We start from the raw sequence: 23479 nt of genomic DNA, 5'->3' as shown, positions 1-23479 counted from the left end.
GTGCGGCTTCAGGCTTATTGCATTGGCTCATTACTCACGTAAGTCTTGTGCGATGCTTCAACGCGGTGAGTGAAGAAACTCTTTCCGAGGTCCTCTTCTTATGGTGAAAAACAGTCCAGCGTTAATCTTAGACTTTTTTATGTAACTGCCGTTACAGGTACATTCGGTTATCTTGGGAAGCAGGAACCGTCTTTACACGTGCTTCAGAAAAAAGGGTCGTTGTTCTTCCTTTTTTATGGCATTTATTTTCTTGAATGGTAAAAATATAAAGTACAAACCACAAAAATACTCAAAAGCATGAATACTTCCTTACTGTAAAAATAACTTGTTCTAAACACAGTTTAAGCACGGTCTAAGATTAATGTGCTGCCGTGCTTCCCAAGTTCAAAACCAAAAGCCAATGCCCATAAAAGACACGGCGGCTCCCAAAATGCACCTAACCAATAGGAAGCTGGAACAGCTGCATGGCCAAAGAATGACAGGCACATGCATGCATTAAATTTAATAGATAACCGAAATTCAGCCAAATGGCTCCAACAATGACATCAATAGTTTTCTCAATAGCATAGATTTGCCTAGTCCAACAGAGGAACAAATCACAGCCCTGGAGTCCCCTTTTACTAAAGAAGAACTACATAAAGCATTAACCAACATGCCTAGTAAAAAAGCCCCAGGACCAGACTGCTTCCCAGCAGAATTTTATAGTTTTGGCAAATCTTAGCTCCCATTTTTCTCAGAATGACAATAGAAATTAAGGACAACAATTATCTACCTCCAAATATGAATTCTGCTAATATAATCTTACTTCTGAAACCTGGAAAAGATCCCACATCACCATCCAGCTATCGACCCATATCACTGATTAATGCAGATCTTAAAATAATCTGCAAAGCCTTGGCAGGAAGGCTGGAGAAGGTAGTTCCCTCTCTAATACATCCTGACCAAACAGGTTTTATAAAGGGTAGACATTCATCTACCAACATGCGCAGATTAATCAATCTCATAGATTATACAACCATCAACAACCGAGAAGCAACCATTTTGTCACTGGACGCAGAAAAGGCATTTGATCGGGTCAACTGGAAATTTTTAATAGCCACCCTGAACAAATTTGGCTTTGGAAAATCATTTATTAACTGGATTAAAATATTATATGCCTCTCCTAATGCTCGTATCAGAACAAATGATCAAACATCTCCAAGCTTTAATTTACAAAGAGAAACCAGACAAGGCTGTCCACTATCTCCGTCCTTATTTGCACTATTTATTGAACCTCTAGCTGCTGCTATTAGGCAAAGTCGAGACATTGAAGGCATTCAAACCAAAAATCTAGAACACAAAATACGTCTTTATGCAGATGATGTTTTACTATTTACTCCAAATTCACAATCTTCCATCTGCCAAATCATCTCCCTAATTAATAGATTTTCCTCAGTTTCAGAATGCTCCATAAACTGGTCTAAAAGCACAATTCTACCAATTAATTGCAATTATCTAAATCCGTTATCTATTAAAATACAAACAGGCAACATAAAGTACTTAGGTATAAATATCTCCTCCAGGCTTTCTGATTTATTCAAGCTAAACCACACCCAACTACTTATAACAACCGAGGCTGATCTCACTAGATGGAAAACTCTACCCATTTCTCTAATAGGGTGAGTTGCAACCATAAAAATGACGATTCTCCCCAAAATTAACTACCTGTTTTCAATGATTCCTTCCAAACCTCCAACTACTTGGTTCAAATCATTAGACTCATTCATTTCCCAATTCCTCTGGGAAGGTAAACCACCAAGGATTAGTTTAAAAACTATTAAAAAACCTAAAGATAGAGGAGGACTAGGCCTTCCAGACTTCCAGGACTACTACTCCGCGAACAGATTGTGTTATGTACAAAAATGGCTGAATCCTGGTGTGCTGGATGAATCCTGGCTAGACATTGAACAAAATCTCTGTGATAACCTAGATATTTCTAATCTACCTTTCTTCAGTTCTAAAATTAAACAACACAATTGCTTCAGAAGTTTAAACATCAGCTCATCGTTAACAGCCTGGTGGGATTTTCTTAAAAAAAACAACCTCACATTATTTCCATGTAAACTTACCCCCATTTGGAACAACCCTGACATTTTGATTAACAAAACCATGATTCATTTTGCTTCATGGAAGAACAAAGGAATCCAGCAGTTTCAGCATATAATTCAGAATAGAAAATTTATGTCTCTCTCAACGTTATCCTCAACTTATGGAATTAATATAAACAAATTTCTAGAATATCAGCAGCTTAAATCAGCTATAAGCACTAAATACTGCCTGACCCAAATAGACCAAGACCTTCCCCTTACAGTAACACATTTCATTGACCTTAAAAATCCCAAGCTCACCTCCAAAATTTACAAGATGTTATCGGACATAGATGAAACAATTTACTTACCCATGCCAAAATGGGAGTCTCAGCTATCATTGAATTCTAGTTATCAATTTTGGCTACAGATCTGTTTGAATGCCTTTAATATGAACAAAAGCCCTAATTTGCAACTCATTCAATACAAGATTCTCCACAGAACTCACTACACTGGACAGAGGCTATTTAAAATGGGTCTCAATCAGTCTGCTATATGCACACAGTGCATAGGTAACAACATAGACGACTATTTGCATGCTCTGTGGCTCTGTCCACCTGTCCAATCATTCTGGCGTAAGGTTTGTGAGGATTTATCAGTCTGGTTTAATCATAAGATTCCTGCTTGCCCCAAATTCTGCTTATTAGGTGACCTGAATAACATCAACATGGAATCTTACAAGGCTTATATGGTTCTCACCGCTGTATGTATCGCAAAGAAAACTATCCTCCTAAACTGGAAATCTAAAAATAATCTTAGCATCAACCACTACAGAAACCTCATGTCAGAGCATATTAGTTTAGAGATAATGTCCTCCACAAAAAACCTGTCGGCCTCAGACTCTCCCTGGCTCCAGCTGGTTAGTCACATCACCTAATAGGGGTGGGATGGTGATAGGTTGGGCCGGGTCCTGACTGGTTGGGTGGGCCGGGGTGGGTTTGGGGGGGGGGGGTGGGCTCTGCCGGGCCTGCCGTTCTCCCGGCTCGGGGCTCTGGTTGCCCGTGTGGTGTGGTGGTGGGGGCGCACACTCTGCCGGCAACTTGGCAGGGGTTCCTGGGCGGATGCCTTCTGGGCGCGGGATAGGCAGTGCAGCTGACCAGGAACGGCGGCCGGGTGCCGTGCTGGGTGGCTGGTAGCCGTGGCGGGGGCCCCAAGCCCCCCCACCCCCCCCACCTGGGGGGGGGGCTTGGGGCTCTGGGACCTGCGGTCGTCTGCCCATGGCCGGTGTTTCGCCCGTGGCTGGTAGTTGGCGCGTGGCCTGCCCCCCCGGGGGTAGACGCCGCAGTCACAGCAGGGGTTAAGGGGTTCACCTGGGTGGGTTTATTTCATTATTATTTATTATTATTACTATTATTATTATAATTATTATTATTATCATTACTATTATTATTATTATCATTACTATTATTATTATTACTATTATTTATTTATTTATTTTATTATTATTATTTTATTTATTTATTTATTTGGGGGGGGGGCTGGGGGGGTAGCGTGCTAGTCCTTAGGGAGGTCAGGGTATGAATGGTGGGGCTGGACCCCCTGCCCCTCCGTTCTGGCACCGGGACCCTTCCTTGCTGTCTGTCTCTCGGCGCTGCGAGGCTCTGGCCTCCAACTGCGGCTGGCTTGTCGTTTCTGGCTGCCTGGCCGCTCTGGGAGGGGGGGCGCCTACCGCGGCCGGCTGGGGGGCCGGTCGCTCGGGGGAGCCGTCTCCCCCGGTTGTGCCCATCCGCCTGCTCCTCCCCGCTCTCACCCAAACAAATATTGCACACAGGCACATAGGGCTCCGGGAACTGGATGGGAGGGGTATGCTGGCGGGGCTCACTGGGGATGCCCCTCTCTGGGTACTCGTCGGCACCCGCCCTCCTCCCCGCTTTTTACTTGCATATTAGACACTCTGATTCATCTAGGGCCTTGTGGAGGGGGTCTGGTGGAGGGGGGCACGGTGAAACATCCGTGCTCACCTTACGCTGGCCCCCCCCACAATTTTAACTTCCTCTTTAGACACACACACTGCATGCTAGCAGCACACACACAGCAAATACACACCACAGTCAGAGGGACCCCGGAGTGGGGGGCTCTGCGGCTTGGCAGCGGTGGGGCCCCCCACACTGAGGACCTCCTATTTTACCCGCAGCACACACACAGCACTCCCACACCTCCACACATGGGTGGGATCGGGGGGGGGGCGGCCGGTCTTCACCCGCCTGGTCTTCTCAGGGCGGCCGGGCTTATGGGAATCCTGTCGGCTGCGGGGGGGTCGGGCATGCTGCGCTGGGGGTCTGCCGGCTGGGGGGGGGTTACTGCGTGGCGGCGGGGGGTGGGGAGGGTAACCAGATGATTGTGAGTATGTGTGCGTGAGTGCATGGGTAGGACGGACCTGGGGGCTGGCTCGCTGGGACCCTCTGGGTAATTCCCTCCCCATCACAGAGAGGGGAGGGCACTGAGAGGGTTGGGGAGGGGGGCTCAGATATTATGGCGGGGGGGGGGGGTTGTAGTGTGTAGGGTTGTAGGGTTATGGGGGGTGGCTGTGGGTGTGTGGCGATCCCTGGGTTGCTTAGGTCGCGTGCCTGGGCTGGCTTGCGGAGACGGGGCGCCGGTCGGGTGGTGGACGGCTCATGGGTTCCGGGGGCCCTGGCTTCGTCCCTGGCCCTTGTCTCGGTGTCCGGTGGCCCCCATGGCTGCCGCCTGGTACGCCTAAGCGCTCCTGTCTTGTGGCCTGGGGGCCGGGCACTGGGGGGGCCCCTGTACGGGGGCCCTCTCTGTGCCTGGCCGGTGGGGTGGGCGGTCCCCTCCTACCCTCCTCCCGGGCTGCCTGGGTGCGGATGCTCGGGGGGCTCCTGGCCTGGGGGGCTCTCCTCCCCTCTCCTGGTCTGGCTGGTCTGGCTGGGTAGGATCTGGTTCCCCTTATGAACACACGGTTCACGTCGGCAGCATGCATGTATCCCCACCCCCACGTGCACGTGCACACTGCCACACTGCTCCCTGTCTGCTTCATCCCTCCTCCTTACCTACAGTGTATTGATGGACAGATTTTTTCTTTTTTTTCGCTCATCTTAGTGTCAGATTTTCACCTCTGATGTAACATTTTTCTTTCCGGCAGATCTGGTAGAATTGTAACAGCTTAAAATAATAACTTATTCAAATCAGTGCTTGTGTCCCCCACCTTTTCACCTCTTCCTTTTACACTCTTCCACCCTCCCCTCACATTCTCCCCTCTCCCTCCCCACACACACTAAATGTAACAAATAAATAAAAACTAATACAACAAAAAGGGGTTTACACAAAGCTACACTCTAGTTTCTTGAAGCTATATAACCTCTTTTTGTGATAGTAAAACCTGTCCAACACAAAAAGCCTTCAGCTCTAATCTGTTTGCTAAGCTGTTGGACAGAACAAGTAAAAAAAACGAAAAAAAAAAAAAAACACAAATACATAATGGTCAGCAGTGATTCTTGGATAAAATGTGCCTGTGCATCTATTTATGAGAGAGATTCACACTAATACACTCTATTAATGATGCTGACATGCATGATATTCTTGTTATTTTAAATGTACAAGACTATCTATGAAACTTTCCATGTTATTTTGTCATGGAAGCCGATCTGTAATAGTGATGAAAGTCTGGCAAGGAAAAAATCCCTGAACTTTTCTTTGAGCGATATGGCGGCGCGGAGCGAAATATTTTAAAAATACATGGTCGTAGATGCATTCTGGTACATTCTGGTATAGTTATTCACTTCTTAATCAAGAAATTAAGACTAATTGGAGCAACATGATTTAACATTCAAAAAACCTAGATTGACTTGCCATTAAGGACTTGCTGGTCCTAAAAAAGAATTTGGATAATTGCTAAAAGTAACACAATCCTACAATGTAAGCTTTTCCTTAAAGCTGCAAAACATACAATTGCTGAAATATAGTAACATCAAAGCCCCAAATGGCAAAAAGAACAACAGTAACTATGATATTCCATGAAAGTACCTCATTTTTTTGAAGCATTTCTGCTTTAGAAATACTGTTTTCTCAAACTATCATTACATCAAAATATGGGATTTGCTTTAAACTATCTTTCTATAACATAATACATCAATTTTTAACACCAATACTTAGTAATCTGGGAAATATTAAAACAAACATACACACAAAATTAAACATTGTAAAAATTATTTTTTAAGGGGTCCAAAACCACCAAATACTTTTAATTAGTGTTAATAATATGTTTTTGAGCAAAACTGAACTAAATAATGGTAATTAGGCATAAGTACAAATAAATTAGATAGAGAAATGTATTCAAATGTTTCCGTTTTGATCAATGTGGTCTGCATTCAGATCAAGAAAATCTACAAGGGGGGGTTTCAAACAATGTATAAGCATGTTCCATACCATGGTCCGGTTGAATACTCGATTCTGATTGGCTGCTGGGTGTGCAATAAAACCTGATTCCGGTCACCTAGCTTAACTGATTGTATCACTGCACCGGCTTCTTTAAAACAATCGTTTGCTTCATCATTTGGACAAAAACAAGCAGTAAGAGGTGAACTTTCTCTCTGAACTGATGCTTTATTAAACCCATCGGGACGATCAGCATAGATATATCGCTGAATCTTGACTGCAGCGGTGGCGCTGCGCGACGGACTATGTTTTACGTGATGCGGTGCGATATAGTCTGTTTTTTGTGAGAAAAGCAATCCAAATCGAAAAAAAAAAACAATTAAGGACTAAAAACTGGTTGATATGTATTTCTTTTGTAAGTGACCATGGTATAAGCGGGTTAATGGCCTAAGTGTGCGTTATTACTTTAATGCACTTCGCGGAGGCAACCGTCCGACGAGAAAAAAAGTAATAATAACGCACACTTCGTCAGCCATTACCCTTACTTAATCTCTACATAATTTCCACCTAACTAATTGTATTAGAACGGAGAGGGAAATTCTGAACAACAACAATTGTACTCACCTCCAACATTTGTTTTGCGAATGTACGTTGAAAAGAAATCACCATATTTGTCTTTTTCCTCCAGCCAAGACCACTTAAATTTGTTTTTATCTTCTTCTCACAACAGAGGTCGTTACCACGCTCAATAATGACGATGGCCGCCAATATTTTAACACAAATTTAATCGCAAACTCTTCAGATTTGTTTGTGAAAGTTTAGCGTGGGTCCGCTGACCAAGTGGTACAGACAGAGCCAATCAGAGCCGTCGACGCATCCAAAAGCAACTAAAACGTCCCGTCATTGGTCAATTCGGCCGGGAAGACAAGACAGCCGGGTCCATAGAGAAAGCGATCCACGGAGAAATATAGAAAATAAAGCGAAAATTCTCCAATTTCAGACATTTTTTTCATCCGGAAGCGATTTCCGGATGAGGAGGGGGAGGTGGAATTTCCATCAAACTTCTCTGCACGGATGAACACAGTTCAGTGACGTACAGTAAATGCCAGAGTGTTATTGAATGGAATTCATGTTGAATGAACAGGATTTAACCCCACACTACTGTATTTTCAGTTACCAGTTAAGAAGTTATATAGACTTCATCGCATTAAACAAATAGAGAAAACTGATGAAGAGATGTCCTACTTAAATCGACAGATCCTTAAGTCAGATCTGGAAATTGAGATCCTAAAACCCAAGCTACAGGTATGGTGTGTATTGAGATTGGTGAATTCTATAAAGGTTTTGGATGAATATTGAATTCTTACTGTTCCTTTTCAATTTGTAGGAAATAAGGAAAACCAAATAAATTGTGACTTGAATTTATTCATTGTGGGATTCTTTTTTTTTCTTGTTGTGGTGGTTGATTCAATCTGAGAATGAATGGTGGCATATAAGGTCTCGGACCACCCTTCCATCCTGGAAATCTGGAGGGTGGTTGGGGTCTTCCTCTGGGTCTTGTATGTGTAGGGCAGGGTGTTGTTCCCCTCTAAATATGGCAATATTATGGAGAACTACACATGCCACAATGAAGTCGCAGGCCCTCTCAGGGGTGACCTTAAGGTGAAGTAGGCACTGGAAACGTGCTCTCAACAGGCCTATGGTCATCTCCACCCTGGCTCTAGTCCTGCTGTGTGTCAAATTAAAGCGCTGCTGTGGGCCTTGTTCAGGTTCTGGGTAAGGGGTTAGAAGTTTAGGTTGGCATGGGTAACCTCTATCCCCTAGCAGAAAGCCATCAATCTCTCCTGTATAAAAAAAGACAAAAACAAAAATAATATTGCTTATGTGCTACATTTAAGTGCATGTGTAAATGTAGTGCATACATTTACTTACCACATTCCAGTCTGTTGCTTAGGGTAGACTCACGAAATATTCGTGAGTCATGAACAGAGCCGGGCCACTTTGCTTCAACATTGGTGATGATATGTGCAGCATCACATATAATATTTACATTGGAAAGAATAAGACATTTCAAATATAGCATTGCTAGGTTGTTTCACCATCATAAACTGCATGTAACTCTATGTACCTGCACATTAATACTGTGGATTGACTTTCTGTTTACCTAGTCTGCCTCATTTTCAGTTGGTGCAATGATGGGTATATGTGTGTCATCAATGCATCCAACCACATTTGGAAAACCTGAAGGTAATTTTAATTATTATATCACTTTCAGAGGATGCAGTAAGACATTATTAACTAACTAACATAATTGTTCAGAATAGAAACATTTGAAGTGATTTGAACACTACAAACCAGCAATCCTGTGAAACTCCTCTTTGATGGCTCTCAGGGGTTTGTGCCCAGAAAACACTATAAAAATGTGCAGAAAGCGCTTGAGAGCGAGGCACACTTTCCGAACAGCTCTGCATACAGTGGCTTTACTAATATGCTCCGCATCTGTCATGGTGCCTGCCAGTCTCCTCCCCCTTCCAGCCCTGCTCTGCTCCTGACTCCAGCTGTGACTAATCAACTCATCAACTCACCTGCTTCTTAAGGAGACCCAACTCCAAGAGTCTTCGCCAGTTCGTTAACCCTGATGGTGCCTAGTCATTCAGTGCTCCACGTCTGGCTCCCTTGTCTAGAACCACGCTAACCTCGTTTGTCTTGTGCCTCAGGTTTTTCATGCCACAATTGTCACCTGGAACCTACACCACCTTGAGCTGCAGCTACCTCCCAGACGCCGACGCTCTTCGGCCACAGCACGCACTGGTTCTGGCTTCACTGGTCCTCCAGCCTTGCCACTCACAAGAACTCCAGCAACACCCCTCCTCAAGACCTTCAGTCACACCACTCTCAAGATCTCCAGTAGCGCTGCAGCTGCACCTCTGTCAGCAAGAGCTACAGCTCGCTCAGGCTTCTCCACCACGCTCAAAGCCACACCTTCTAGTCTCGACCTAGCCACGCTCCTCCAAGCCTTCGCCATATTCAGTGACATTAAATTACATTTATCCACTTACCTGTCTCCTCGTACTGGGTTCCAGCATCTGAGTCCGTCTCGTGTTCTGACCATGACAGCATCCCCGATATTGTACAGAAAGCTTCCATTGGCAAAAAAACGTAAAGCTGCACAAAGTATCTGCTCGGATGTAAGAGCACGTCCACGATGGCTGATGTTAGTAATGCAAAGCTGGATAAGATTGTGTATATATGTAATTGACTGCAACAAAAAACGGTAACGCTCAAACAAAAACGTATGGGGAAATGACAAGGAATCGAGTCTAGGTCTCAAAATCCTCGCACGACGTAAATGTAATTCTGTACAAATGAATGCAGCCTCCTTGTCTTTTGGGTCCTCCAAAAAAAGGACAAGCCATTCTTGTCACTTAGACCGTCTCTGTGTGACGGAAATGTGGGCAATGAAGGTTAAAGCGAAAAATACCGCTTCGTCTTTAAAAAGGGGAGGGGACCGGCAGAAACCTTGAGTTTGGAGAATAAAACCTGCTCCCGAATAGGTTAGCTTCGCAGCATAAGTAACCGTGGACACTGACTCCGAGTATATGTGACCATCACAGTGTGGCCTAGTGAGGCTGCATCAGCTCTGCAAGACTGTTTCCAGCACACAGACTGGCAGATCTTTAGGGAGGCAGCTTCGCATGAGGGGGAGGTGGACCTGGAGGATTATGCATCAGGAGTCCTCGGGTACATCAGTAAGTGCACGGAGGATGTCACCAGCACCAGGACTGTAACGGACTACCCCAACCAGAAACCCTGGCTGAACGCAGAGGTGCGGGCTCTGCTGAAACACAGGAATGCTGCGTTCCAGTCAGGTGACAAGGTGGCACTCAGAGCGGCAAGAAGGGAGCTGCATGCTGGGGTGAGGAGGGCCAAGGCCGCCTATGCTCAGAGGATTCAGGGACACTTTACGTCGAATGACCCTCGGAGTATGTGGAAGGGCATTAAGTGCATCACAGATTACAACACCAGAGATGCACAATGCCCTGAGGACCCCTCTCTACCAGACGCACTCAACCTCTTCTACTCCCGCTTTGAGGACTCCAACACCGCCCCTCCCAGCACCAAACTCACCATCCCACCTGGCGAAGAGCCCTTCAGTGTGACGCCCGCTGAGGTGAGGAGGACCCTCCAGAGGATCAACCCTCACAAAGCTGCTGGACCCGACAATATCCCTGGACGGGTGCTGAAGGACTGTGCACACCAGCTCACAGAGGTGCTGACAGACATCTTCAACACCTCCCTGATGCAGGCAGTGGTCCCCACCTGCCTGAAAACCGCCACCATCATTCCAATACCCAAATCATCCACAGTGACAAGTCTGAATGACTATCGGCCGGTAGCCCTGACACCGATAGTCATGAAATGTTTCGAAAAACTGGTCATGACCCGCATCACAGAATCCATCGACATCACCAGGGACCTGCACCAATACGCATACAGGTCAAACCGATCCACAGAGGACGCCATCTCCTCTGTGGTCCACACAACCCTCACCCACCTAGAGAACAAGAACGCGTACGTTCGACTGCTCTTCGTGGACTTCACATCAGCTTTTAACACCATCATCCCGCAGACCCTCACCCAGAAACTACACACACTTGGACTGAACCCCACTCTGTGCAACTGGGTCTTGGACTTCCTGACAGACAGACCGCAGTCTGTAAAAATCCGCAACGTCTCCTCCTCCCCGATCACCCTCAGCACGGGCTCCCCCCAGGGCTGTGTGCTGAGCCCCCTCCTGTTAACCCTGCTCACGCACGACTGCACAGCGAGTCACCCCAGCTGTCTGATCGTGAAGTTTGCGGATGACACAGCTGTGGTTGGACGCATCTCCAACAACGATGAGTCTGACTACAGGCAGGAGGTGGAACATCTGGAGAGCTGGTGCAGAGACAACAACCTCTGCATCAATGGGAAGAAGACCAAGGAGATGATCGTGGATTTTAGGAAGGACAGATGCTCCCCTCCCCCCATTCACATCGGAGGGGACGCGGTGGAAGTGGTTTCCAGCTTCAGGTATCTGGTCAAGAAGGCACACCAGCGCCTCTATTTCCTGAAGAGGCTCAAGCGAGCTGGGATGGGGATCCCAGTCCTGACCTCCTTCTACAGGTGTGTGGTGGAGAGCGTCATGACCTCCTGCATCACGGTGTGGCACGGCAGCTGCTCTGCGGCAGAGAGGAAAGCTCTGCAACGAGTGACCAAAGCTGCACAGAGGACTGTGGGCTGCAGCCTGCCATCCACCACTGACATCTATACGACCAGGTGCAGGAAACGGGCCTCCCACATCCTGAAAGACCCCACCCACCCCTCACACCCTCTGTTCTCCCTGCTCCCCTCAGGCAGGAGACTGAGGAGCATAAAGAGCAGGACCACCAGACTGAGGAACAGTTTCTTTCCTGAAGCAGTCAGACTGCTTAACTCCGGTTGATCACTGCACCCCCCCCCCCCCCCCCCCCTATGGACAACAAGCTAATTCCCAAGTGCAATATCACAGGGCTGTGCAATACTTAACATAAAATACTGTGCAATTTGAAAAATACTTCTGTGCAATACTCATCAGGAACCACACCATAACAGACTGATATTTTACTGACATTATTATTGATATATATTATTTATGTCTGAATGTAAACGGCTGGCCCGGGACCAGAGAGCCTAATTTCGTTTTATCATGATAAAATGACAATAAAGTTTCCTGATTCCTGATTCCTGATTCCTGAAGTTACCTCTCTTTCAGAAACGGGTTTGACTTACTCTGTTTACTCTGGTTTAACAAACCTCCCATTCTGAAACGGAAAACCCAGGGTTTCCCTTATTTCAGGGTTAACGCACTCAGAGTTTACACTTAACCTCCTTTCTGAAACAGGCCCCTGATCTGTAGTTTGAACTTGTATTAGAAATGAGAAGGGCGACACCTTCTGGCTGTATCCAGAACTGCATCTTCTGGTCAGAAAAGTGTTGAAAAACCTCAATTGTGTCTGTAAAATGTCTGCAGCTTTTTTGTCTGAAGACATGAATAAAGTCTGGATTTGATCCTTAATGAATCTTCATATTTCTTTGTCCTTCAGTCTTTCTTTCAGTCTCAAACACACTGGTTCATTTGATCCTAATGAGAACATGTGTGAGGCTCCAACATGGCTGCCTTCACTGCAGGTTCCTCTTCACAGCGTGTTTGTGGATCAACACACAAACAACAACGCATGTTTACAATGAAATGGTTCAGTCCAACATTTGAGATTGTTGCTGTCAGACCTGCAGACCATGAAAACGGTTAAAAACATAAGGAATAGCGGTTGTTTTCATGTCTTTTTGAAAACAACCACATTTAACGTCGGTAATGTTTAGAGGACTTTTTTGTTAACCTTCCCCTCTTGCAAACGTTGGTCAGTTTAATATTAATACATGCAATTGTGTTTTTCAAAGTGAACTTTTGTCTACCTTTGTATTGATCAAGTGGTATAGGTTTATATGGGATTAAGAAAGTAAGCAGTGCTAGAAAATTGTGTTTCCAAAAATTAATTGTTACATTAATCTAATTCAATGTCCCTGATTTCATTTTCATGTAGCTGCAATCCTGCAGGAATTAAAAGAACATGGCAGCAGCTAAAAATGAAGTATAAAAACATAATTCAATCAGGTCAAATTTGAGCATGTCATGGATGTAGGCTTTGTTGACAATATTTGACATATGAAACATCTACATAGCAATATCTAATGTTGTTTTCATTGTATATATGTAATTGACTGCAACGAAAAACGGTAATGCTCAAACAAAAACGTATGGGGAAATGACAAAAAAATCGAGTCTAGGTCTCAAAATCCTCGCACGACGTAAATGTAATTCTCTAGGATTTAATACAGCCTCCTCGTCAATTGGGTCCTCCAAAAAAAGACAAGCCATTCTCGTCGGCAGTCTGTGGCTGAGACCAGGTCAACACTCCTGCAGTGCTCAGCTGCAGCAAAAAAGACACCCAGCAAACGTGGGGGGGGGGGAGAGAGAGAGAGAGAGAGAGAGAGAGAGAGAGAGAGAGCGAGCGAGAGCGAGAGAGTGAGAGAGAGAGAGAGAGAGAGAGAGAGAGAGAGAGAGAGAGAGGGAGAGCTGGAAGCTCTCTCTGACAGGTTGCCAGAATATGGAGAACTTCTCAGCAACTTAAATAAGGAGTTTGATTTGCGCTTTGTGGACTTTAAGAAGACTGCAGGTGACATGGAGCTTTTTTCTCAGCCCTTCAGCGTGAGTCCCGACTCAGTTCCAGAGCATTTGCAGATGGAGTTGATTGAGTTTCAATGTGACACAGAGCTAAGACGCAAATTTGTATCACTACCCTTGAGGGATTTTTATCCACATGTGTCAAAACAAAGATACCCACAGATGAGAAAAAATGCACAAGTGATGCTATCTCTGTTTGGCAGCACCTACATTTGTGAGCAAACATTTAGTCTCATGAACCTGAACAAGATCAAACTCAGGGGGACCCTCACAGACTCACACTTGCAAGACATACTAACACTATCAGTGAGTAAGCTGCAGCCCAACATTCAGTCACTGATTAAGTCAAAAGACCAGCTCCATGTCTCTCATTAAGGATCGCAGTTTGCTGTTTTCATTGGAAAAAAAGTTTGTTTTAGTTTGTTTTTGTTTTTTAGTTGAAAATTGCCAGTGAGGCCTTGCTGTTATGTTTAATGGTTTGAAAGAATGTTTATTTTTGTGTTACCTTGATGAATACAGAATCAAAATAAACACATTAAAGCATATTCTTTGTTTTCTGCTTTTATTTAATGACATACAAAAAACGTATTGTATTTGGCCCACGGTCCACGATCACATTTAGATTTTGGCCCTTTGAGGAAAAAAGTTTGGGCACCCCTTGTCTAGATTGTTGATTGCCTTAAATTTTAATTTATTCTGAAAGTTTTTTTATATTTTTATGTGTATAGATTTTTTTGTTTTGTTCTTTGTTTTTTGTGAAGAGATGTGCTCTGAATCATTGGGTGGTTGTGTCTGCGAGAGTTTCGTAATTATTAAAAAAAAAACCTGAGCCAAGTAATCCTGCCGTAGCTCCATCATTATTTTCTTTTTTTACACGAGAAGAAAACAATAAAAAAAATTTTACAGTGAATTTATTCAGTTTAACATCAGGTATTTCTGCTTTGCAGACCTGCAGACAATGACAAAGGGTCTAACAAAACCAGAAATAATTGTTGTTCTAATGTGAGACTTCAGATAAACTGAGGTTGGATGTAAAAGTTCTCTTAAATATTAAAAACAAAAAAGCTTCAGTCTGTATTAAGTCTCAACTGTAAACAGTTTTTCATCTCCTAAACAGTCCTTTTATGCTCACATCTTTGATTACAGTTTGGTTTTGTGATTAATTCCAGTACATCGTTTTAAAAAAAAGTACATCGTAAATTCTTGTGACGTCATATCCGCTTACCAAGCATTTTTGACAAAATTATTTTTGTTTTTCATACTTTTTATTAAAATATATTTCGTGACTTAAAAAGGTTGTAAATTCTTTTCGTAAAAAAAATAAATATTCGGATAATCGAAATGTAAAAGGCTTTTTCAGAATGAAGTTATCAGCGTGACCCGGAAGTAAACAGCAGCGCGCGGCGCTAGCAGCTTGTAGCTAGCTTGTGTTCAGAGACCGGCGGCGATTTTGTCTGGACAACAGTGACGTTTTTGGACCCAAAGGAGGATACGAACTGTCAGTTTCGAGTGAAAAAGCAGCGTAAAGAAGGTGTTTGTGGGAGTTGGAGCTGAAGATCGGAGCAGGAACCATGTCTTCCCTTCAGTCTCTGAGAGAGTTGATCAGCGAGCGACTAGCTGCTGCTGCTGAAGAAATCTGCAGACTCTGTGAAGGAACCATCGTCCAGTACGAGCAGGAGCTCTGTCGTCAGCGCAGACTGCTGGATGTCATCTGGAAACCACAGCTGCAGCTACACCACATAGGTATGTCACCTTCATCAGAGAAACACACAATTGAACAACACACGCACGCGACAATTATGAAATTTGGCCAAAATGTGCAAGAAATTTAAGCAAATCAGTTTAGCATAAATCTTCTTTAACTTCAGGACAATATCAGAATAGATGGATCACTGTTTCAGTGGAATTTTGCAGCAAAAACTACAGAGTAGTTGATAGCATGATAGCATCAGATACTGATAATTGTAGGCCGATGTTGGACAGTACAACGTCCTGCAGATGATTCCGATAAGAAAAAAGTTCCCTGATTATTGACCGATGACTAAAAGCTTAAACTGTTGTCGTTTTGTATGGAAGCGATTCTGTAGCATAATTAAAAATAAAAGTCAAAATCATAAATGCTTTTTCATTTTCAAAATGAAGCTGCATTTTATGACTCAAAATTAAAATGAAAAAGCAATCCACCAACATGCTTTTTCATTTTCTACTTCAACATTGATTATTCTGTCACTGAACTAAAATGATGAAGAAAATGGTATTTGACATCTCAGCGCCTGCTCTAAAGACCTCCGTCTGCAACATGTGGGCTTATTTTACCGTGTCTGAGACCAACGACTCACTCGCTGTTTGCAAAACGTCTTCGACAGAAGTGTCACAAAGAGGGTAAAAGGTCAAGCTTTAACACCACAAATCTCACAAGCTATTTGAAAATTCACCACCACGATGTGTGGAAAGAATATGAAGCTGCTATCATTGCAGTTTTAGGGGCCACCAAAAAAATTACAAGATTTAAAGTTGTAGATTTACAAGAAAAACAACTTGTAAACTTAAGAGATTAAAGTGGAGGTGAGCATACAGAGCAGCAAGTGAACGCCACGCAGCAGCAGCAGAGCAGACCGACTAAACTTACAGGTGAGTTGAATGTTTATTGATAACGTTTCAAATGCTTGGAAGCTCCTTTGTTTAGGATTTATTAATGTTTTATTTATTGATGGATGGTTTGCAGGATCTCTTCAGCCGTTGATGAAGCCGTTGGTGTCCCTGCAGATGTCCACTTCAATCCTTTCTTCCTCCACTAAAGACCAGATCTCTACATTTGTGGGATTTTTCCATCTGAGGAGGAGGACTTTTTGGGTTTTTAAACGTTCTAATGCTAATATATCAGACTATTTTCATTCAACTTGTTGTTTTGTGTTGAAACAGGATGTTTCATCTGGAGGAGGGGGCGTATGGAACACTGTTTTCCTTCCGCATTGGTGTTCTGCATATAACCGGATAATGACGTCAGGTGACAAAGGGGTTTCTGGGTATGTGAATGAAAGAAAATAAAGCTGCTGTCCTCTACACTCCATTGTGTCTTTGAGCTCCTTTTTTTATGAAACTCTGCTTTACCAACACTGACAATAATTGGATTTTGAGTCGTCAAAAGGTTCTGAATTTCTTTGTTTTTCAAACCTATCTGGAATTAAAGCTTCACAAAAGGATCCACATATTTCATCTTTAAGCTAGGCTCCAATAAACGGAAAACTTTGGTGTTTTTTCCTCGTTAATCTATGGCTTTGTTCTTGTAAATTTGACTCAGAATTCGTGATTAAAAAAGAAAATTCTATCAACTGCCCTAAAACTCCATTTTAAGCGTTAGCACTCATTCAAAGAAAAAAAAAGGAAAGTTTCTGGGCAGGGGACTATTGCTGACGCATTTGAGAAGTATTTTAAAAAATATCAGTTGACTATTGGTATCCGTATCAGTTGTAAAAAGTCATAATGTTGCATCACTACTATCATTACTATCAATGTTTAATCTAAATCTAATTTGAATAAAAGTTTTAGCCTGGTACAATATGTGGATAATCTTAAAATGAACTTTTTACTCTTGATGATCAAGAATTTATTACAGATTATTAATTAGCCAAACCTCCTTCCATGCAATATCTTCAACAAACATGTTCCAATAAGACACTCCTTCTCAATAATGTTAAGCCCCCCCAACGAAAAAGAGAATGTTTCGCTTTCGTTTTAACCAGTATGTTAAGCCTCTTCGTGTCTCTTTACCACAGCTGAATGAACGGCGGCCCCTGGTCAATTGACGAGGCTTGAGAAATGCGTTTTCTGTGGACACTGCTGTCTGAGTGGGCTCAGATTTCCTGGGCTGGAACCGTGGACCCGGCAGTTGGCACCGGGTGTCTCGGTTCCAATCGAGAACGCCTGCAGGCCTCAATAAAAGCCCTGTGTGTGACTGACTGATCAGGATATGGAGGAGTTTTACTGTCAGTTTTCAGCATTAATAACATTAATAACAGCATTAATAATAATAACCCAACTACTAACATCACAGCATGAGAAGAATCTGGTTCAGTAGAATTCAGTGTCATCCTCCTGGAGATACACTGGATGTTGTTTGGAATTAAAATTATTACTGTGAACACAGCTTTATTTAAAATTGAGATGCTTCTGGACAGTTTAGTTTGCTGATATCTAACATGTGGTTTCCAGTTTAGTTTGTCATCAATAATTAACCTAATGAAATGTATTGTCATGAATCTTTTTTCACCCTGCTTATTTGAACATTTCTTTTTTTTCATAATGGTTACCAAACTGCATCAAATAACACAATGAAGCGTTCAGTGTCTATGAGGCGTTCATAGCTGATAGCAGAAAGATCTGTCAATGCTCCTTCATGCAGCAAGGAGCTTTCAGGCTCTGACTGAAGGAGATCCTCAGTGCTTTCATTGTCTCACACAGATGATGAAGAGGATTGTCCATGATGGATTCAAGTTTTCCTAACATCTTCCTCTCACCCGTCACAGTCACAGACTCTAGGGAACATCCCAGTACAGAGCTGGATCTCTGCAGCAGTTTCTCGACCTTCCTCCTGTTCCTGTCCATGCATCCATTCCCCACCAACACACGCCGTAGAAGAGGAGAGATGCAATAACGCCATCATAGATAGTCTGTAAAAGTCCTGCAAACTCTGAAGACCTTTGTCTCCTCAGCAAGTGGAATCAACTGGCCCTTCTTGTTCAAGATGTCTGTGTTAGTCATCCAGTTCAGTCTGTCATTGAGGTGAACACCCAGGTATTTCTGAGAGTCCAACGTCTCAATGTCTTTTCCTGGATGTTCACGGATAAAACAGGAAGTGACTTCCTTCCTAAGTCGATTATCATCCACAGCCTGACCATCTATGTGGTGGGGTGTATCCTCTTCACCAAGCGGGTAAATGGGGGCTTAAGAATGTCCAGGTTGTGTTAAAGTTGCCCAGTGGGGGTAAAGGTAATTAGATGTAGGCTAACAGCAAGTTCAGTGTTTATTGCCCCTGCTCTGGCAGTCAACATACTGGGTGAAGTTGGGGTAGAAAGAGGGGCGGAGTTAAAGTCTCCAAATATTATGATAAAGGACTGTGGATGTGCTGTTGCTAGCTGAGAGACAGAGGTGGATATGTCTTCACAGGCTGCTTTAGCCTCTGCAGAGTGTGGAATGTAAAGAGTAAACACAATAACAAGAAACCCCCCCCAGATTGTACGGCTGAACGCTGTCTGCTAACCGTTCAATGTCTGTGATGCAGTTTTTGTCTTGTGGGTTACACCATCCCCCATTAACGTACACCTCAAGCCCCCTCCCTACCACCGACCAGTCCGCTCTCACTAGTTGGAAATCCTCCAGAGTTCCCTCAGTTTGGTGTGAGGTCCATGAGCCAGGTCTCCATGAACAGCAGGAGACTGCTCTGCTGGTACTCCTACTGCAGTCTGGTTAGCGCTGTGAGGTCCTTCATTATTTTTGGCAAATATATTTTATTCTCCATGAGGATGGATGGACGCTTGACTTGTAGCGTTCCTTCCTCTCCTGATGCTAAACTCAAATTCTACAGCCTCTCCTGTGACAGCGTAACTCTTTGAGAAGCTCCAGTCGCTTCTCTGCTAGCATGTTGTTGCCTAGTGACAACAGCTGATTGCACGTGTAAATAATACGCCTACTGATCATTTCAGACCCTGAACTGGTGGAAAATAATTCAGAAATGAGTAGCAGGTGTGCCACTACTCTGATCAATTGTCAAAAGTCCATGTCTGTACTAAACAGGTAAGCTGAGGTAACTGATAGCCTACTGTGGCGACCATCGCAATACTGATGAGAATCATTAAGTGATCTCTAATTTAGACTAGTTAAAAACATGTCTTAATAGTGTTTCACTGCAACTTCATTACAAATATTTACAGCATCTAACAAAAGGTCAAAAGGTTATGGCCTTGCCATGTGAAAGTTACTGAACCTTTGCTGAACTTTTGTCATGTTACTCAGCTGTTTGTTTTACAGAAAACTTTTAATTCCTTAAGTCAGGATAAAACAATAATAACACAAGTTTGTAAGTGCCTGAAGACAAAAATGTGTTGAGCAGGTTCTTCAATGAATATAAATGTTTTTCCTCTCTTGTTTGCTCAGTTGAATCCTTCACTAAGGTCCAGCCATCTTGAATTTTCTTAATACTTGTCCTAATCCGTTGAATATAGTGAGGTCAGATGTCAAGTTAAGTCCCTTTGTGAAGGCCTGTTTACATAAATGTTTTAAGTTATGTAACATTGTTCCCTTGAACGTATGAAGGCTTGTAAAATGAAAACCAAACGTTTTGTAAAGAATACCTGCGGTTTCTGTGTGTGTTGAACAATTTAGTCCACTTAGATTTAGTTACCTGCAATAGTCATAAGTTTGTAGTTCCTTATCTGGTTTACAGTGTTTAGTTAATCTCTTAGCTCTGAAGTATAATCTGAGCCTGAATTGAGTGGTTTCAGTGCTAAAAAGCTTTATCTATGAAAAATGAAAAAAAAAATGTTTTGAGAATCATTACAATATAAAAAAAATAGATTTTCTAAATAATGAAAGCTGAAAAAATGTTGGACATCAACTTAAGTGTTGTGCCGAACTGTTCTTGAAAATATTGTCTTACATGCCCCAGATGGGATAGCGTAGAGGACAGAAGGTCATTGACCACATCCCTTCTTGTGTAACGTGTGTTCATAGTGTGTTGGTGTAGGGAGTGTGTGAATTAAGAGCTGTAGTTGGTATTGAAATTGGCGGGTAATATTTCAGAAATCCTTAAGAGTTTTTTTATGTTAGGTGTTTGACCCGAACTTTCACCTCACAGAAAGAAAGGCTCTAGTTGGAATCCCAGCTGGATCCTTCCTATAAGGAGTTTGCATGTTCTTCTCGTGCCCCCGCCATAGCACCCGTAGATGTGAATATGAGTGTGTGTGTTTTTTGGTCATGTGATGGACTGGAAACCTGTCCATGGTGGACCCTGGCTTCATCCAACTTTAGCTGGTATAAACTCTAGGATTCCCATGACCCCAAAAGGGGTTCAGAAAATGGATGAATGGGTGGATTCTTTTTTAAATTAAAAATGTAAAGCAATTATCTTCTGACTGAAGTAATAAAAAATTGTATTGGTACTTAACAAAGAACAAATTGTTTTAAAAGTGTAAACAGGCTTCTTGTTGTGTTTGTGTCCCTGCAGTCCTCCCCCAGCATTGGATGACTGAAGAGGAAGATCTTTTCAAGCAGCAGAGGAACTTCAGAGTGGAACAGGAGGAACCAGAACCTCCACAGATTCAAGAGGAACAGGAGGAACCAGAACCTCTGCAGATTCAAGAGGAACAGGAGGAACCAGAACCTTCAGAAACTAAAGAGGAACTGCAGGAACCAGAACGTCCACATATGAAAGAGGAGCAAGAAGAGCTCTACATCTGTCAAGGTGAAGAGCAGCTTGATCTGAAGCAGGAGACTGATACATTGATGGAGATTCCTACTTATGAGGAAGATGAGAACAGTGAAGCAGATCTAAACAATCAGCAGAGCTTTAATGTAACTGATAGTCAGGATGAAGAAGGAAACCAACATGAGGAATCAACATCAACTACAGATGAAGAGACAGACCAACAGAAAAAAGGTCAGAGGAAGAGAAGAGACAGAAGTCATGTCCAAAGTATGGACAGCTTTCACATGTCAGCAGGTCAGTGTGACATCAACTTGGAGGAAATAACAGAAAAATGTGTTCATGACAAAACATTAAGAAAAATTGCTTCAAAGAAGAAATGGAAAAAAAAAGAGAAAACGAAGAAGTACTCTTGTCAAGAGTGTGGAAGAACTTGTACAACTGCTCAAAGTTTGAAGTATCACATGTTTACCCATACAGGAAAAAGGCCTTATTCCTGTAAAAAATGCGGCAAAAGGTTTGTTCAAAAGTCTCATGTTACGTGTCACATGTTAAGTCACACCGGAGAGAAGCCTTATTCCTGTAAGGAATGCAACAAATGTTTCCGGTATAGTTCTGTGCTCACTCATCACATGTATACTCACACAGGAGAGAAGCCTTATTCCTGTAAGGAATGCAACAAGGATTTCAGAAATAAAACTCATCTCTCTTCTCACATGCTAACTCACACCGGAGAGAAGCCTTATTCCTGTAAGGAATGCAGCAAAAGTTTCACTCAAAGGTCTCATTTAACATCTCACATGTTAACCCACACTGGAGAGAAGCCATATTCCTGTAAAGAATGCAACAAATGTTTCCGGTATAGATCTGTCCTCACTCATCACATGTTAACTCACACAGGAGAGAAGCCATATTCCTGTAAGGAATGCAACAAGGATTTCAGGAAAAAGTATAATCTCTCATCTCACATGTTAACTCATACCGGAGAGAAGCCTTATTCCTGTAAAAAATGCAGCAAAGGTTTCACCCAAAGGTCTCTTGTCACACGACACATGTTAACCCACACATGGTAGAAACAGCTTTGTATTTCCAGTCCAACAATCATTCCTCCTTTTCAGGAGAAATAATTGCAGGTATCACAAAAAATAAATAAATTACGGGTATCACTGTAAGCTTCATGTTCTGTGATAAATGATTTTTGTTTACAGAGGTTCATTTTTTAAGGTAAAGTAGACCTGTGTTTAAATTGAAGCAGGTTAGTTCATTAGAGAAAGTGTTTTTTAAATGTTCCTAAATAACTGTTTTTTTTGCCATTTCAGAAGCACCTTGTGTGTGTCAATTCTGAACAAAAAACTTTGGGGTTTTTTTTGTTAGTTGCTTTTAGGATCCTGTTACAAAGTGTCAAATAAAAGACAATATTTGTTAGTTTGTATTGGAGTTAATATGAAATAATATTGTTAATTAATTAATTTTGAAATGATAACCAAGTCATAGATCCATCAACCGTTACCTGCTAGCTAGTTTACCTTTGTCTACACCTGTGTTTCCAAGTGAAGCAGGTTAGTTCATCAGAGAAAATATTTATTAAATGTTTCTAAATAAATGATTTTCAGCTGTTTCTGAAGCCCTCTGTGTGTGTCTGTCATTTCTAACAAAAATGTTGTTTCTTGGTTAGATGCAGTTGCACTTTTAATAATTGAAACGTTTAAATAAATAAAACAATATATTTGGCAATTTATTTTTTCAGTTTATTTGAAATGATATGGTTATAATTTACTAGCTTTACTAAATTATAATTAATAGATCTATCAACCAATACCTGTTAGTTAAACTTAGTCTAGACCTTTTTAAAGTTGTGACCTAAGCTACATTTTTTTCATGATCAAAGTCACAGGGTGCACATTACATTCTGTCGGCTCTGCTCCTGCTCTAACACCTGGCTGTGGATCCTGCCTCTGGCTCGTCTTGCACCCTCAGTCGTCCCCTAACTCCATCTGGATGAAGCTCATCTGGTGGATTATTTAAAGATGTAGTTGTAGGGTTAGATAAGTTAATTGTTCTCTTGGGAGTTCAGGAGGGTATTCCAGAAAGCAGGTTATGCTAGCTCCCACGATAAGTTTGAGGCTAAGGAAGTTGATAACCTGAGCTTTTGGTTCCAGAAATGGAGGTATGTTTCCGGGTATGTCAAGTTGCCATAACAACTCATGCTCTGAACATAACCTGGTCTGGAGCAGGTTTAGTTGAAGGTTAGTTTGTTTTCAGAGAGGTGAAGCAGCATGGCGTGTCCATTTGAAGATGATTTAGTGGATGAAGAAGCTCAGATAATACTTTTTCCAC

At 42.7% G+C, this 23479-nt stretch overlaps 1 protein-coding gene across 1 annotated transcript; it reads left to right on the top strand.

Moving 5' to 3' along the window:
- Positions 1-15113: 15113 nt before the first annotated feature.
- LOC144987756 (uncharacterized) lies at positions 15114-22766 on the top strand. Its single transcript, XM_078937100.1, has 2 exons — positions 15114-15465; positions 20945-22766. Exons 1-2 carry the CDS (start codon positions 15294-15296, stop codon positions 22213-22215), a joined length of 1443 nt encoding a protein of 480 aa, XP_078793226.1. The 5' UTR covers positions 15114-15293; the 3' UTR covers positions 22216-22766.
- The last annotated feature ends 713 nt before the right edge of the window (positions 22767-23479 follow it).

Source organism: Oryzias latipes, chromosome 2 (assembly GCF_053564925.1).
Source record: "Oryzias latipes strain Hd-rR chromosome 2, Olatipes_Hd-rR_3.1".
Lineage (NCBI taxonomy): Eukaryota > Metazoa > Chordata > Actinopteri > Beloniformes > Adrianichthyidae > Oryzias > Oryzias latipes.
This window is presented reverse-complemented; position numbering and strand designations above follow the sequence as displayed.

What these genes read in the sequence shown, in the direction of transcription:
- LOC144987756 (XM_078937100.1), top strand. Translation starts at nt 15,294, where the DNA reads ATGTCTTCCCTTCAGTCTCTGAGAGAGTTGATCAGCGAGCGACTAGCT. An exon ending in GCTGCAGCTACACCACATAG is followed by an intron (nt 15,466 to 20,944) that starts GTATGTCACCTT and finishes GTGTCCCTGCAG; the next exon opens with TCCTCCCCCAGCATTGGATG.